General features: G+C 40.0%; 1 protein-coding gene and 1 long non-coding RNA gene across 2 annotated transcripts; one reads left to right on the top strand and one right to left on the bottom strand.

The window, feature by feature from the left end:
- Positions 1 to 1965: 1965 nt before the first annotated feature.
- Positions 1966 to 7819, top strand: LOC129819089 (retinal homeobox protein Rx3-like). The gene is made up of 3 exons (XM_055875641.1): positions 1966 to 2437; positions 2640 to 2869; positions 4614 to 7819. The coding sequence occupies exons 1-3, from the start codon at positions 2182 to 2184 to the stop codon at positions 5079 to 5081; spliced, it is 954 nt and encodes a 317-aa protein (XP_055731616.1). The 5' UTR covers positions 1966 to 2181; the 3' UTR covers positions 5082 to 7819.
- A 1511-nt stretch (positions 7820 to 9330) lies between these two features.
- LOC129819090 (uncharacterized) lies at positions 9331 to 17968 on the bottom strand. The gene is made up of 2 exons (XR_008754011.1): positions 16392 to 17968; positions 9331 to 15480 (listed from the first exon to the last, which is right to left on the bottom strand). It is a non-coding gene; the product is annotated as an uncharacterized LOC129819090 (long non-coding RNA).
- Between the last annotated feature and the right edge of the window lie 505 nt (positions 17969 to 18473).

Here is an 18473-nt window from a genome sequence, read left to right as displayed (position 1 = left end):
GATATTGAAAGCCCAACATCTGGTGAATCCAAACAATATTTCTGATTTATTAAATGTTTTATAGCGAAAACAAAATGTAGCGCTAAATTAGCATAGCCACGCCAGCCAGAACCAGCTGGGCGCCCACGACCAGTTCACATGCACGACAGATATATGAAATAACATCGTAAATTGGGTCTTACTATTGCTGATCTTTCATCAGAATGTTGATCAAGGTGTCCTTAGTCCTGATGAGTCGTTCAATCCATTTATAATGGCAACTTTCCCTCTTCATTTAGCATATGTACTGGTCGACTGGCCAAAGTAAAAAAAGTCACAGAATGGAACACGGCAAAACTCCCGAAAAAATTCAAATAATCTGATTAAACTATATTGAAAAAACATACATTAAGATGATATGGTCACATGTATCAAACAAACTTCGAGACGGAGATAGTTTTCATCCGTAACGGCAGCAAAACAGTAGACAATCGCACCTCCAAATCGCGCGATTCAGAGAACCGGAAGTTGTCGGTCACGCCAAAGAAATAGGTCTTATTTCACGTCAGTACAAGATAAACAAAAAATTTCTCCTCTGATGTCCTCTTGACACCCAGAGGAAGACGAATGAAGTGTGTTTCGGGTCATAGGTGGCGTGACCATATATAGGCAGAGCGTTGAAGCGAGCATACACATCTTGCATTCTTCTTCTTGGTCAGGGAAAGTGCTGTCAAATGACTTCTGTTTCACTCAGAGACAAAATTGAAACGGTTTTAGAAACTATAGATTGTTTTCTATCCAATGGTATTAATTATATGCATATAGTAAGAGCAATAATTGAATAAGAGGCAGTTTAATCTGTAGAGGAAATTATGCTAATGCGAAAACAGCACCCCCTGTATTCTCAAGAAGTTAAAGTACCTAGAACATCCAATAGTCAAAGGTATATGAAATACAAATGGTATAGAGATAAATAATCCTATAATAACTACAACCGAAAACTTCTTACCTGGGAATATTGAAGACACATGTTAAAAGGAACCACCAGCTTTCATATGTTCTCATGTTCTGAGCAAGGAACTTAAAGGTTAATCTTTTTTTACATGGCACATATTGCACTTTTACTTTCTTCTCCAACACTTTGTTTTTGCATTATTTAAACCAAATTGAACATGTTTCATTATTTATTTGAGACTACCTTGATTTTATTGATGTATTATATTAAGTTAAAATAAGTGTTTATTCAGTATTGTTGTAATTGTCATTATTACAGATATATATATGTAAAAATCGGCCGGTTAATCGGTATCGGCTTTTTTTGGCCCTCCAATAATCGTTATGGGTATCGGCGGTGAAAAATCATAATCGGTCGACCTCTTTTTGAAAGTACTGTATTCACCGTTTGATTAAGACACTAGTCAAACATTAATCTGACATCTTGCAATCTGTGTCCTGGCTGAACATCTTGTAATTATGATTTTGTTCTGACACCTTAAACCATACTCTCCTTCCCCACCAGCTAATTTTACAGGCCACCATAAGCATCTTGCATCCCAAATGACACCCTATCCCCAACATGGAGCACTACTTTTGACCAGAATGCTATGGCCCCATGGTCAAAAGTACTGCACTGTATAGGGAATAGGGAATAGTATGCCATTTGGGATGCAGCACATGACATCTGGAGATGGAGGGAAAGATGGATTTAAGATTTATGTAAGGCGGTTTATAAAACAACACTGACTGACTGACAAGCACAGCAGAAGACTTGTCGTGGGGAGGAGTTAGTGTAGCCTAGCTCTGCATTGGTGCATTGGTTCAATGAGGACAATGTAGTTACCCCTAAACCGCAGGGCTGGGTCAAATCGAACGTGACGTTCTTCTTTTGACGTGTCTAGTGGAGAGGTGGGAGCTGTCACATGGACTGAGGGACACGGGGGTCTTACCGAGGGGACTACTTTATAAACCCCAGAAGATACAGCGTCCTCTATATGACAAGACCTCTAGTAGAGTGTCAGCTAGGTGGCCTCTATACTCAGTTGCGATGCATGCCTTACACAGATTTGTTCGTCAACAGTCTGTGTTTCATTCTATTTCAACATTTTGTTATGCATTCTGAAGACTTAAATATAACTTTCTCGAGAGTTTACATGTATTTTTCAGTGTCATTTCAATTTAGTTTGAGAACATTTTATACATCAAATGTGGCTTCTTGGTTCAGCTCCCGAAGTCATTGAAGAGTGCCTGTCGCCTTCTTCACGTTTTGTCCGAAGCCCCTGGAATAACCATAATCAAGCCGCAACGAGGGTTTACAGTATTGAAGCAATATTGGGATTTAAAGACGAAAATATGTTTCATCAATCTGTGTCCTACAATGGATCAGGAAAACCCGCTGAGCCGAGAGGAAACGGAATTATGTCATCCCCGAAGAAAGAACTCAACCCAAAAAGTTTTGACAGTAAGTGACAGTGAAAATATTTTTTTAATTGATTTAAAATTGATTCAAAATGTTGTCTTTCATACCAGTAGGCTATTTATTGTTATTTATTCCATGTTTAGGCCTACATATGTGTGCCAGTAGCCATTTGAATCAGAGTAAAAGGTTGGAAAATATAGCTCAGAAGTTCATAAATTGATCCAGCCTATAATGTATTTTTCAGGTGTCTGCTGCAGCAGTTCGGGGGCCTCTGTCAGTCCTGACTTACCTGAAGGGGAGGATAAATTGTATGTTGATGAGAATCCAAAGACGAAACACCGGCGCAATAGGACCACGTTCACCACCTTTCAGCTGCACGAGCTGGAGAGAGCGTTCGAAAAGTCGCACTATCCTGACGTCTACAGCAGAGAGGAGATCGCGCTGAAAGTTCATCTTCCCGAGGTCCGAGTACAGGTACATTATGAGCAAGCAACTGAGTCCGTTGTTGAAAATGTGTATGAAGTTCGACTCTGTGTAAAATACGTAAAAAAAATCGAGGTCTATCGATTAATGTTTCTTGCATGGGCTCAACATAAGTTCTTGTCTTATCCTATTTGTGACACATTTAACAAAAGTTGTGTGTCTGAGTCTTATCAATAAAGTTGAAATACAATGTGGTTCGTGAAATAATCATCCTCTTTAGTTGAATATTAATCTTTTTAATTTACAACCTTAGGCTAATGTCAGGACTACTAAAATATGTTATTGCAATGTATATTAGGCCTAACTTCTTCACTATTAAGTAAATTGTCACATACGGTATTTGATGATAATAGCCCTTTTTTTCACATTAATGTTGACACTAAGTCAATGCTGAGACCAAGTCTCTTTTCTAGATGAGCCATGTATAGCACTACACGCCAAAATACAATACACACAATCAAATACACGGTATTATACACAACAATACACCAAAAGCAAAACACAATCATAGTAAAACAGATACATTCTTCAGTAAAAAGGTCCCTTATTAACAATCTTTTGAAATGCTCTAGACACCAATTCCTCCAATTTTGAAGTGTACTGTCTATCATTCCACACACAAGATGCAAGAAAATGAATTCTGATTATCCTAACTCTCTAGACTCCGAATGAGTTTACAGAGTTAACCAACCATGTAAATGGGTTTGATAACTTGGCATTTTAAATCTTAACAGTGATGTTAGTTAAGTCGAGAGTTTGTGGAGCAGGGCTTTATATAATAATTGTTGTCTATACGTTTAAACCGTTTCAAGTCTTTGAAATGATCATCAATAAGACTCTATACTCAAACTATACATTGAGTCTACTAAGCCATTCATGATGTTAAGTAAATAATCATGATATTTTATCTGCAAGATCTCATTGAGTTCAAGACCTGTTCTGTATACTTACATTATATAGATATTATTTAGATAACTAAAGTTATTCCAATGATGTATCATTATGTTTAAGACATTTCATTTGTAACAGTATCACAGTGCATCATGTATTACACAAAGGTTGACAGTTATCATTCATATATTCAAATAGTAGATATCTTCCCATTAAAGATATGACATATTTTCAAATAGCCTACCGAAGCAAAGTTTTACAATAGACTGTTGTTGTGCTAATATTTGGAGAGATAGATTGAGTTTCGTTGACACAGAAATGTTTTATTAAGTTGACATACATTTTGGCAAAGAGGTCGAACTAAGTAGAGATGTTTTCTGATTAAGCTTTCTGTCATCTGCCTTTCAGCAGTGTTATCATTGTTAGGGTTAAATCATGTGCAGATGTAGGATCTTCATTTCATCACCATGTTGCAGGAGAATGTTCCTGCACTGCAGGAAATGTAAAACTTGTAATGTATATTTGAAGTTTAAAAAGCCTTCTGAAGTTTGTAATTTCCACTTTGAAATTTCAGACTTGATTTTCCCCTAAGAAAATTGTATCAACCCTACATAAATGACAGTTAATTCTAATCCATATAATAATTCATTCTTCCTGTTGCTACAGGATACATTTCCTGCTGTAGCAAACTGGCTCAAATTAAGGTCCTACATCTGTATGGTATTTCAATATTTTACTGATATGGTCAAAGTGCCCCTGAATCTCGTTTCTGTGTATAATCGCCCCAGTTGTCATAATGTTGAATTCCAGAATGTATTAAAATAATGTGATGATTCCATCCCAGGTGTGGTTCCAGAACCGTCGGGCCAAGTGGCGTCGCCAGGAGAAGCTGGAGGTGAGCTCCATCAAGCTCCAGGACACTTCCTCCTTCCTGTCCTTCAGCCGCTCCTCCTCCCAGTCTCTGGGCTCCGGGCTACAGGTGGAGCCATGGCTCAGCACTCCCACCACCACTGCCACCCCCCTGCAGTCCCTTTCCGGGTTCATCACCAGCCCATCGCAGGGCCTCCAAAGAACATCCAGCTACACTCCTCCACCCTTTCTCAACTCCCCCAGTTTCGGGCATATTGGTTCTCTGTGTCCTCCTCCGCCGCCCCCGTACCAGTGCTCAGCGTCTGGGTACGTGGACAAGTTAACTATGGAGGAGTTGGATCCTCGTAATTCTAGTATTGTGTCTCTGAGGATGAAGGCTAAGGAGCATATTCAGTCTATTGGAAAACATGGTGAGGATGGATGCTGGCTTGCATCCCTCTGAGGCAATGCAAAGACTAAAGACTTCTACTGAATGTACTGTTGCTGCGTTATAGACATTAAAGTCCAATGTGCTAGAGGACTCTTCTCCACAAGATAATGAACAAAGTTTTTTTGTTTTCTTCAGTGGTTTAGATTATCATCCCAGTCAGTGTTTTTTTGTGCATTTTCAGTATATTCAAATTATATAATGTACTTTCCTCATCAATGTAATGCTTGCATTCACCAAGATACATCTGGTTTACTCTGGTCTACTTTTAGGTTCTGATTTAGGAAATGTACGCTTTTCCTACTTACCTTGTGCAGGTGTGTAAAGGTATCCAAATAAGCTGCGTAGGTCCGGTTGGCTAGGTGAAGTGAACATCTGTGCTTGCATACTCCCTTAAAGGGATACTTTGGGATTTTGGCAATGAAGCCTTTTATCTACTTCCCCAGAATCAGATGAACTCATGGATACCAGTTTTATGTCTCTGCACCCTGTTTGAAGGAAGTTAGAGGTAGTCTATGGTATCTACTAGCATGCTAGCAATATTACTGTTTGTTCCTCTTGAAACGCCATATCCAGTACACTTCCTCAAAATAGTCCAAATTAAGATTATGATAACTCAAGAAATCTGTAATTAGTTTTGACGTTTTTGCCAAGGAGGTTTTAGTCGCAAAATTTTACATCTAAGATTTTGGTGCAGTATTTCTCAAGTGAAAAACTTTGCATGAAGACTAGTCGTCTGTTGTTGAATGCCAACAAACACTTAATTGAAGAATCCCTAATGTTGACCAATCACCACCGAAAGACATACTTCGGCTTGCCTCAATTAAAAGTGTGCTCGAACAGGCTAGGAAAAAAACTGACGAACACTGCCAAACACCAAAACAAACAAAAACCTCACAAAATGTTGTCATAATATATGCAGTAACTGTTTAGACCGGTTAGCATAAAATAATCTTAACAGGCTTTGCAGATGTGGTTACCTTGCGTGCGTTAAATAAATGTAATTCAACCGCTGAAAACCCTCCCACTTGCTGGCCAACAGATTTTCTCGTGAAATGTTTATTCAATAGCCATCCCTTTAAATTTGGTGTACCTTTAATTCGAATTTTCTCAACAGACTCACTAGAACATATAGATGGGTTGGTTGTTTAGCAACAAAACCGACCCATGCGCAACTATGGGGCAAAACAAACGGGGTTGGCTTAGATTGTTGACAACATGTTAACTATATTAGTCTCCAATGTTTATTGAAAACATGAATAAAGTTGCACAATTAATTTTTTGACATGTTAGCATAGCATAGCATAGACGTGACAGTCAAAACACCTCATAACAACACATGGTTTTCGGGAAGTTCTCAGCTAACCCGTCTATGGAGGGAATGTTTCAGAATGTTTAGGGACCAATGAAAGAAAGCCTTGTAAATACATGCATTTTTCTTTCCTTTTCAGCACCAATTGGTAGATAAAAAAAATACTCTGATCTTGTATATTATTTAGGGTTAGGAAAGTAATTATATATTTTTTTTTTACTGTTTTTTTTAACCAATCAACTAGGTAGGTTCTGCTCTACTTGATCAGTGCACACAGGTTTCCATAGGCTACAGCCTCAGCTTGGATCTCCAAATTTCACTCCTGCAAATGATGAAGCCATAGGCCTACAATTCTGAATAATGACACAGCTATTTATACTTCACTGTGGAAAAGAGGCCGAAACACCTGTCATGTTGACATGCTTTTCAGTTTGCTGAAATATGACTGGTTTCACATTTGTCTCCAACGATCATAAAATAAAATAGATCTAAAACAACTGTCATTTATATTTACAATCCCCTTGTCCTAACTATTTACTAATTTACCTAGGTCTTATTAATAGCTCTTATCAATTTATAAATTACAGTGCATGGAGATTGTGTTACTTCTATTGGAATATAATTATGTAGATCCTGTTCTACTTGGAACTGACAGGTTGCTCGACCTTATTCGTCTTTTTTTAAAAGTGGTGGAATTATGAGGGAATTAAGTCAAGGTCTGAATATCTGCAGACACACCTCTGCCTCGCCTCCACTTCTGTGAATAGCATTGAATAGGTTGTGAATAGCATGATATTCTCATCCGCAAGGTCAAGGTCAGAATACGCTTAAAAAGAAAAGTGTATAAAAAGGGGGATTCGGGTATGAATTCCCCCCCCCCCCTTACTGAATGAAGGATGACATTGAAGAGAAAGTGGAAATGTTCAAATGTAAAATTGCCTGCGACCTGGTTTCTATGTTAACATTTTGCATCCCTATTTGAACAATTATCTTCTGTTATGTATATGTACTTCTGCTAAGACAATCACATCCCAGGATTAATCAATGTATTTATTATTGTTTCCAAGCCCTTGTCTAGATAACTTTCTTTCGGTGTTCTTCCAGTTTGTGCAGCTGACTTTACAAATGTTCATGACCAATTGTCCAGGTGCTGTATATCTCCATACGTGAATGATTTTATGGAAATAAAACTGCATAGTTACATCAACACGTATCCCTTATTTGCACACTTATCCCTTATTTCATTAATTGTCATACGTCCTATGATATACACATGCATTGTGTTGTTGTTTACACGACATGTGTCATAGCTTCACCATGCACAATGGGCACTTCTTATTCATTTGGAAGACTCAGTCAACATTTGGTTTGGAGAGAAAAAGAGAGACATATATTTTTTTTTACAATAGAACCCTATTATTTTTTTTGAAGAGGATTGCTTTTGCAGAATGCTTTCAACATTTTAGAAAACAAGTGGTTTTATGTTCACGCTTATTGCTAATTTAAATCTCAAGTCACAGAGCAGAGGGGAACAAGTGAACATGGTGTCCGGTTCCCTCTAGTGGACATTAGTGTTATGAAGAAGGAGAAACGTATCAATCAACCTTTTGAGTCCCAGCTTTATTTTGTTAAGAAAGCTGTCTACTTCACCTTTCTTCCTATTAATCAATGTATTATTTAGTCTACTTTCAAAACTGGGTGGTTTTGGGGGGGGGGGGGGGGTCCCCCAATTTAATTGGGAATAAGAGATTTGAAAGTCTAGGTTTCAGATCAAATATGTCATCAATTACTGTTTCAAAGGAATAATAGTAATAATAATGAAAAAAATCTTGGATCTTTTACTCTAAACATGTGTTTATTCCCATTGGAAACAGCCATTTTAAAAGTACAGGGCTTATGCAACGTGCCATATCTTTATTTTCTGTCTTACAGGAATGATATAACTATGAGAAGAAGAAAGCTGAAGTTGCTATCTATCCACTGATGTACATATATCCTCTGTCTGATTCCAAGTTCGTCCACTAGATAGTAGTAGGAGATCACGATGTCTCTTGGCCACTTGAAACCAATTGCGTCTGGTTTGGGTAGTGAGCCACTGTGACAAAATGGCTGAACATATTTTCAGGCCTGACATCGTAAAATGACCTTAACAAACAGAGCTTTCAAGTTTTGGAGTAAAAAAATAAAAAATAAGACACAGACGGGCGAAGAAACTTCTAACTTCTTTTCCCATTCACTTTTCCTATTATGTTCACCCAGGGCCAATCCTGCGTTCTGAAGGCACACAACGCTATCAGCTACTGGACCAAGAACAACGAGGAGCTGGTTCAGAAGAACTATAATCCTAGATGTCATCTCTTGCTGTTGTGTCCTTGTGTCCCACCTAACCCCTAAACTGCACTTCAACACTTCTGCTCTCCCTGTGCTTCAACCTCCATGTAAAAACAAAAAAAAAATGAAATCCTTTTGAAATATACAGTATAGTAATCTTCTTCTTCTTATCTCTAGGATGATTCCCAAATACCTGGTCCACCGTCTGTCTAACAACATCCCGTAAGCCACCCTAGAGGAGGAGCTGATGAGGGAGTTTGTGAAGTACTCTGTCCGGGATGGGAAGGAGCTCAACTTGAAGTTGAGAGACTCTGAGGCAGGACAGAAGTGTTGTGCCTTCCAGCACTGTGTCTACCACGAGACTGAGGGCCACCTACTCATCACTGACATGCAAGGTAGGTACAGTAGTGCTGCATAGACAAGGTTCAGCCTAGCTACTGTACTTACAGCAGTGTAATGAATGTGGTAGATGGAAATAGAAATAGTATCAAACTGTACACAAACTTTGTCGCAACTAAAAAGTGCTATCTAATTTCTCTCATTTCATTCTATGGGCTGGCATGAGGTTAACAGATGTCGGAATAGCTGCCTGTAAGAAAGGATGAGTATGGGAAACGAAAATACAATATTTGATGATTTTAATCATATCAAATCACAAAAACAATATATTATCTAGTGTACACAGTACAATATTACTCACTAACGTATATATGCAACCTCGCTGTCTTTCTAGATACACGGGATTCAATGGGAACTGTTCCACGTCTTTCATCAGTCAGTTCAAAGTGTCGCATCTGTGCAACAAATACTGTGAGATCCTTGGACTCAAGTCTTTAAAACCGCCCCCAAACCCAAGCCAACCCAACCTGCCCCAAAGAAAAAGGCTTTCGGGAACCATCCTGGAGAGCAAATCCTGATATTAGGGGGGCCTTTAAATTATGGGCATTATGGATTTTTATTTAACATTTGGTAACAGGTTTCCTCATTGAGATATGAAATAGGTTTTGCAAGAGACACCTGAAAATAGAGCTAATAGGTTTGATAATGGGAAGATGGTCCCAAGAATAAATCTGACATACAAGACACAAAGATGCTACCTGGATATGTGGTTGTCTCTCAGGAGTGTATACAGACACTGTTGGGCCAATGGAAGTATGGATGGATGGATGGCTGGATAGATGGATGGATGGAGAGAGGATGTCCGGATTGTATCTTACTAGAGAGCTGCTGCTGTGTCAAAGGGCTTGTCTAATTCAGTTGAGTAGGTTTCCCATCTCGGTGACAAGAAGTATGTTTCAGCAGGTCATGGTAAAGTAAAGCGGTTTTTATTTATTTAACCTTTATTTATCTAGGCAAGCCAGTTAAGAACAAATTCAGGATCGAACCAGGGTCTGTAGTGATGTGTCTAGCACTGAGAAGCAGTGCTTTAGACCGCTGCACCACTCGAGAGCCTGTAATGGTTATTAACAATGGGTAGTATACTGTAGTCCCTCTGTAACAGTTTGTAATGTCTTACTTTATGAGGTAGCATAGCTTTAGGGTACGTTGTTTCTTTTAAAAATAAATGTTTTGTATATTTCTTTTTTATGTTCTTTTTACTTTTCATGACACATTTGATTCAATATATGTGTTAAACATAATTGTAGTAATGAAATATTGTGTAATATAAGAATATAGAGATGACAAAAAAATATGAAATATACGTCATAGGACTACAACTATATGTTTGTTGTCTGTACCTGATTAGTGAAAATATAAATATATGTATTTGTGTTAATGTTTTTTTGTGTGGTGCCATTAGATGTCTTTGAAGTGAATGTATTTACAGTAAGATGTATGTTTGTCGGTTACCTACCATATGTTTTTACCTACTGTAGTAAAGCAACTGATTTCTGCTCAACTGGCATTTTTTACCCTACCTTTTTTTCCATGTCTGGTGCATAAAATAAATACATTCTAACACGGAGAATACGGTTGAATTCGGAAGTTTACATACATCTTAGCCAAATACATTCAAACTCAGTTTTTCACAATTCCTGACATTTAATCCGAGTAAAAATTCCCTGTCTTAGGTCAGTTAGGATCACCACTTTGTTTTAAGAATGTGAAATGTCAGAATAATAGTAGAGAGAATGATTTATTTCAGCTTTCATTTCTTTCATCACATTCCCAGTGGGTCAGAAGTTTACATACACTCAATTAGTATTTGGTAGCATTGCCTTTAAATTGTTTGACTTGGGTCAAACGTTTCGGGTAGCCTTCCACAAGCTTCCCACAATAAGTTGGGTGAATTTTGGCACATTCCTCCTGACAGAGCTGGTGTAGCTGGGTCAGGGTTGTAGGTCTCCTGGCTCGCACACACTTTTTCAGCACACAAGTTTTCTAGAGATGTGAGGTCAAGGCTTTGTGATGGCCACTCCAATAGCTTGAATTTGTTGTCCTTAAGCTATTTTGCCACAACTTTGGAATTATGCTTGGGGTCATTGTCCATTTGGCAGACCCATTTGCAACCAAGCTTTAACTTCCTGACTGATGTCTTGAGATGTTGCTTCAATATATCCACATAATTTTCCTTCCTCAAGATACCATCTATTTTGGGAAGTGCACCAGTTCCTCCTGCAGCAAAGCACCCCCACAACATGATGCTGCAACCCCCGTGCTTCACGGTTGGGATGGTGTTCTTCGGCTTGCAAGCATCCCCCTTTTTCCTCCAAACATAACAATGGTCATTATGGCCAAACAGTTCTATTTCCGTTTCATCAGACCAGAGGACATTTCTCCAAAAAGTACGATCTTTGTCCCCATGTGCAGTTGCAAACCGTAGTCTGGCTTTTTTATGGCGGTTTTGGAGCAGTGGCTTCTTCCTCTCTGAGCGGCCTTTCAGGTTATGGCGATATAGGACTCATTTTACTATGGATATAGATACCTTTGTACCTCTTTCCTCCAGCATCTTCACAGGGTCCTTTGCTGTTGTTCTGGTATTGATTTGCACTTTTCGCACCAAGTACGTTCATCTCTAGGAGACAGAACGCGTCTCCTTCCTGAGCAGTATAACGGCTGCGTGATCCCATTGTGTTTATACTTGCGTACTATTGTTTGTACAGATTAACGTGGTACCTTCAGGCGTTTGGAAATTGCTCCCAAGGATGAACCAGACTTGTGGAGTGCAAATTTTTTTCTGAGGCCTTGACTGATTTCTTTTGATTTTCCCATGATGTCAAGCAGAGGCACTGACTTTGAAGGTAGGCCTTGAAATACATCCACAGGTACACCTCCAATTGACTCAAATTATGTCAATTAGTCTACCAGAAGCTTCTAAAGCCATGACATCATTTTCTGGAATTTTCCAAGCTGTTTAAAGGCACAGTCAACTTAGTGTATGTAAACTTCTGACCCACTGGAATTGTGATACAGTGAATTATAAGTGAAATAATCTGTCTGTAAACAATTGTTGGAAAAATGACTTATGTCATGCACAAAGTAGATGTCCTAACCGACTTGCCAAAACTATAGTATGTTAACAAGAAATTTGTGGAGTGTTTGAAAAATGAGTTTTAATGACTCCAACCTAAGTGTATGTAAACATCCATCTTCAACTGTAGCTCCTCCCAACATTGCTGAGGTTCAGCAAGGCTCGATGATGAGACCATTTGAAACCTGCTGTGTTACTTGATGGTACTAGTTTACTTTCTTCTAAAAAACGACACGTTTTTAGTGCAGTACCAGAAGACCAGTCAGTGAGAGTATACCAGTGAGAGTATACCACTGTGCCCCCTGAGAGCTCCTCCTCTTGACGTCCCAAGCCAGCTGCCAGTTTGGCCTGGCCAGAATGTCTGCTATGGTAACACTGTTCTCTGCCTCAGAGCTAGGCTACAGTATACATGCCATACAATCGTCTCTCTCTGAGCTGTACATGCCTTTTAAAATGCTGTCTATCAACAATGACAAGCCACCGGGGTCTGACAACTTGGATGGAAAATTACTGAGGATAAATAGCAGACAATATTGCCACATTTTCAATTAAAGCCTACTAGAATATGTGTGCCCCCAGGCCTGGAGGGATGCAAAAGTCATCCCGCTACCTAAGAATAGTAAAGCCCCCTTTACTGGCTCAAATAGCCGACCAATCAGCCTGTTACCAACCCTTAGTAAACTTTATGAAAAAAATTGTTTGACCAGATACAATACTATTTTACAGTAACCAAATTGACAACAAAGAAGGACAACGCTTATAAAGACGGACATTCAACAAGCACTGCACTTACACAAATGACTGATGATTGGCTGAGAGAAATTGATAATAAAAAGATTGTGGGGGTTGTTTTGTTATACTTCAGTACGGATGTTGACATTATCAATCATAGTCTACTGCTGGAAAACGTATGTGTTATGGCTTTACACCCCCTGCTAAATTGTGGATAAAGAGTTACATGTCTAACAGAACACAGAGGGTGTTAAGGGAAGCCTCTCCAACATAATCCAGATATAATCAGGAATTCCCCAAGGCAGCTGTCTAGACCCATTACGTTTTTCAATCTTTACTAAGAGGAAAGCCAGAGTATCTACCTGGGGCGGCAGGTAGCCTAGTGGTTAGAGCGTTGGGCCAATAACCGAAAGGTTGCCAGATCGAGTCCCTGAGCTGACAAGGTAAACATCTGTTGTCCTGCCCCTGAACAAGGCAGTTAACCCACTGTTCCTTGGCTGTCATTGTAAATAAGAATGTGTTCTTAACTGACTTGCCTAGTTAAATAAAAAATAAAAAATAAATCTATGTATATGGATGACTCAACACTATACATGTCAGTGACTGAAATGACTGCAACACTTAACAAAGAGTTTCCGCTAGTTTCAGAGTGGGTGGCAAGGAATAAGTTAGTCCTAAATATTTCTAGAACTAAAAGCATTTTATTTGGAACAAATCATTCCCTGAACCTCAACTACATAATGTGGAAATTGAGCAAGCTGAGGTGACCAAACTGCTTGGAGTTACCCTGGATTGTAAACTGTCAAGGTCAAAACATATTGATACAACAGTAGCTAAGATGGGGAGAAGTCTGTCCATTATAAGGTGCTGCTCTGCCTTCTTGAAAAAGGACTTAGGAAAATTGCAGTTGGTTCTCTGTGTACATCCAAGGGCAGTACGGCTGGCCCTTGGATGTACACAGAGAGCTAATATTAATAGTATGCATGTCCATCTCTCCCTGCTCAAAATGGAGGAGAGATTGACTTTATCACTGCTTATATTTATGAGAGGTATTGACATGTTGAATGCACCGAGCTGTCTGTTTGAACTATTGGCGCACAGCTCGGACACCCATGCATAGCCCACAAGACATGCCACAACAACAGGTCTCTTCACAGTCCCCAAGTCCAGAACATACTATGGAAGGCGTACAGTACTACATAGAGCCATGACTACATGGAACTCTATTCCACATCAAGTAACTCATGCAAGCAGTAAAATTTGATTTCAAAAAACATATAAAAAAACACATTTTATGGAACAGCGGGGACAAAGGAATTTTTATGGAACACAAACATAGGCACAGACACATGCATACACACACACGATAATATACGCATTATCCACACACGTACACATGGATCTTGTACAGTAGATATGTGGTAGTGGTGGAGGAGGGGCCTGAGGGCACACAGTCGTCTGTGAATGTATTGTAATGTTTTTTAAATTGTATAAACTGCCTTAATTTTGCTTGGCAGCAGTTAATGGGGATCCATAATAAATACAAATAAAATGTGTGAGTTATCCTCTCTGAGGTATTCATTCACACAATTTCAAAAAAATTATTTAAATCACCTTTGGGATATCGGTTATATGTAATCGGATACTGCCTATTCCTAATAGAGAGTAATACTTCTTTGGAGCCGTGGTTGATGTTTGAGATTACATAGATATTATCTTGTGATTTTTGGGGGCACGGCTCTTTCAAGTGAATGTGAGTTCTGTAATGAATACAGGCCCTATTATTGACCTTTATGTTATAAACCTGCTAGTCTAAGGTGAGAGTGTGTGTACCCTGGCTCAAGTGGCAGAGAGGGAGTAAATATAAATACTGTGTGTGTGTGTGTGTGTGTGTGTGTGTGTGTGTGTGTGTGTGTGTGTGTGTGTGTGTGTGTGTGTGTGTGTGTGTGTGTGTGTGTGTGTGTGTGTGTGTGTGTGTGTGTGTGTGTGTGTGTGTGTGTGTGTGTGTGTGCGTGCGCACGCACATGCACTGGCTGGAGCTTTCCACAAAATTAGTGAGCTGCAACTTGTGGCTTTTATTCTCCCCTCTTCTGATTGGCCATATTTACACTATAGCCTCACATGTATTTCGGTTTCTAAAAGATCACGTCTTTACCTTCGTAACACATTATCACCTCACATGTAGGCAGAGAGGGAAATGGGTCAGCAATCATCTGAAGCTTCATGGTTTGTCAAGGTATCACACTTCTATTTGAATGACTTACCTTTCAGTCAGCATGTGATCAAAGTAGAGTCCAAACCAGCTATAACAACATGTGAGGCCTGTGAAGAGAGAATAAGGCAAAACCATGGCCGGAACTTCACCGTCCGTATCTCTGTTTGAGTGACCACAGAGCATGGGGTCACGGTGACGCTGTTCTCTTCTAACCGTAGCTATTTAGTGTGATAATGGCGTTCGATTGCAGAGGACACAAACACCATTGTCACACTCCACAGCTTCAGAGGATAAGGATGGAGGGAGGGAGGGAACATCTGCGATGTGGAGAGAGAGGGGGGTGGGAGGATACCTGGGGTAGAGAGCGAGGGTGAAGTCAGATAGAAAGTTGTAGAGAGAAAGAGAGAGAGAGAGAGTAATCTATAATTAGTAATCTATTATAGATTTGTCCCTGGTGCATTTCATAGCCCGTTGGCTGAGTTTCAATGTAGAAATTACCACCTACGAAAACTTAGACTGACGACTAATGAGACCGCCACATAACATTTCACACAACATGCAGTTTGGTCTTTTGGTAGATCTGTCTCAATGTTGGCCCAATAATAATTCCGCATGTAAACAAACACCTTTTGCTTACAATGATTGTGATATTTTCACACCTAATTAAGTTCTTAAACCACTCTGGATAAGAGTATCTGCTAAAATGACTCAAATGAAAATCTGAACAACACAATAAATACAAGCATGCTACCAGACATGGATATAGTATGACCCTTGCTTTATACTGTAGTATGGCGGCAGGTAGCCTAGCGGTTAAGAGCATTGGGCTGGTTGCTGGTTTGAATCCCAGAGCCGTCTAAGTGATAAATCTGTTGATGTGACCTTGAGCAAGGCACTTAACCCTAATCGCTTCTGTAAGTCGCTCTGGATAAGAGCATATGTACAAATGTAATAAATACACGTATCCTAGGATTTACAGGTCTGCTGTATAAAGGCCTATTTCAACTCACACTGAGCTGCTATGACCACTCACCGTACTGCACTAAGGCTCACGTCAGCTATATTAATAAACCTGCCTGCTGCTAACCAGATGGAGCAGACAGACACACTGATCACAATGGACATGGGTAAATTTCTGACCAGTCCATTCACTATGCTTCTTCTGGAGAGGGAACACCTATTCCCTCTCCTTGATTATGATTATGTAGACTTTCTTACTACCATTAAATTACATGTGCTCATTTAGATCCTACTGTAACTCACCATGAGACTACTGGTCGGTCGACCGCCTTGGCATCTCTCTCCCCATTCTACTCCCACTATGTAGGCCCCAGGACCGGGCTGCTCTCTCTCTCTCTCTCTCTCTCTCTCTCTGTGTCCAAATTGGCACCCCATTCCTTACATGCACATAGGGTACCATTTCAGACACATCCTCTGACTCCTTCTCCGCTGTCCCGTGTCACAGCTCCACGCTCTTCAGTAAAGACCAGGTAGCCCTACAGTCCTGTTTGCAGCAGTCCACGGTGTGTTGACGCAGGTCTGGGGTATGTGGAGGGACGCAGGTGCGTGGACAGAGAGACAGTCAGCCTTCGGGAATGGTGCTGTCCCTTTCCCTCCCTTTATGTAGCCAGAGGAGGGTTGTTTGGACAAACAGTCAATTCCCCGCAGTGATAAGCTGCAGGGTAGTATCGATTGACCCTGACTTAGAGGAGGAGGGGGCACTAACGTACTACCTTGGTATGGCAAACAGGCATGCATCCACCTTTGTTTCTTCAGCTATTATTCAGTCTTTGCTGTGCCGTACACACACAATCTCTTTGTTTGCTACCGTAACGTACAGTAGCTATAGTTGTTCATGAAGATAGAACAGTAAGATAGCAACTTTACTTCCCCTTCATTGCATGTTATGCCCACCATCTTTTGTTTTTTTCCCCAGGGTCTAATAAGACCGTGACGGGGTCCTGAAGTGCTACCTTGTTCCTCGTGCCAACAGCATGACACCCAAAATTAAATGACAGATGTCCTCTGTGTAACGGAGTAGACGGGCACATACTTAGTCATAGAGTGCACGTTAAAGTCTTCAAAAAGTCCCCTTGCCTGTCATCATCATTGTCAACTGTTTGACTTCGAAGAGTTGGACAGGGGCTGGATGAGATAAGAATGTCTAAAGCTTACCTTGAGCTGGTGTTTACGAACTGTCATAAAAGATCTGTCAATAATCAATATTCACATTCCCAGAAAAATGTCTGGACATACAGTATGTGGTTACTATTACTATGAACAATAAGAATACTATTTAAAATCTCTCATCTCCAATAACAAGCTTGCCGCCAAAGAAAAGTCTGGAATTTGGAAAAAATGCAAATGTTCTTGGTTAGATAGATTCAGATATGCATTTGATGTTCTACATCGAGTACATCAGGGGTAGTCCAATCCAGCCCACGGATGGTTTGAGTAAAAAAAAATCAATATACTTCAAAATGACTAAAACCAAATAGAAACTGTGTGGACCTACATTTATAGTGTTTTTTTGACTGTGTCCAGCTTGCCAATAATCACCTAAATTAAAGCTAGACAGTCAGGGAGTATCGAAAATTCGTCCTGGTGTACATGATATGACAAAATGTAATTGTTACTCTGAATTACAGTGTCAAGTCCCAACGGAGGTCAACTGATGTCAAGGAAATCCAGGAAAATCCAGAGCTCTGTCGGTCATTGACAGGTCACTGATTGAAATGACACACAGCACCTTGGATATATTTCTCTTCACTAAACCCGTCTTTTGTGGAAAACTAAAGTAGTAGGCCTATCAGATTAGATCCTTTCCTAGCAGGGTTGTGTTCAGGTTGTCCCTCTATGTTTCAAAATGTTTTCTTGATACTGAACACCATCCAGATGACCTCAGTAACGTTTTATTAGACAGCCCAGATCCTGAGGGAGCCAGAGGAAGGATTTGGCTCCTGGTTTGTTTGCGAGAAACAGAGAGAGAAAGAGCAGAACAAGAGCAGAGGGAGAGCGAGCAAGAGAGAGGGGGGGCTTGATAAAATGTACCAGGACAAGCAGGCCGCTTTTATTTGCTCGCCCTTGGAGCAGATAAGTCCTAGATTGCCTGTGTGAATGAACTGGGTTCCCTTCACCGAACAAACACATGCACACACACAAAGAGCCTCCCTCGTACCATCACCACAAGCTTTGTGTAAAGTAGGCCTTATTCCTCTTTACTGAACGATAGAACGATAGACTCAATGAAATGTCAGTATAGCTAGACTTCTACCCAGTACTCAACGAAATGTCAGTATAGCTAGACTTCTACCCAGTACTCAACGAAATGTCAGTATAGCTAGA

The sequence above is a fragment of the Salvelinus fontinalis genome, chromosome 21 (assembly GCF_029448725.1).
Source record: "Salvelinus fontinalis isolate EN_2023a chromosome 21, ASM2944872v1, whole genome shotgun sequence".
NCBI lineage: Eukaryota > Metazoa > Chordata > Actinopteri > Salmoniformes > Salmonidae > Salvelinus > Salvelinus fontinalis.
The sequence above is the reverse complement of the archived record's forward strand: the minus strand, read 5'-3'. Positions and strand labels throughout refer to the sequence as shown.

Excerpts from the sequence above, each read along its gene's own strand:
- LOC129819089 (XM_055875641.1), top strand. The coding sequence starts at position 2,182 with ATGTGGCTTCTTGGTTCAGCTCCCGAAGTCATTGAAGAGTGCCTGTCG. Across the intron at positions 2,438-2,639 it reads CAACCCAAAAAGTTTTGACA|GTGTCTGCTGCAGCAGTTCG; the intron begins GTAAGTGACAGT and ends TGTATTTTTCAG. Across the intron at positions 2,870-4,613 it reads TTCCCGAGGTCCGAGTACAG|GTGTGGTTCCAGAACCGTCG; the intron begins GTACATTATGAG and ends ATTCCATCCCAG.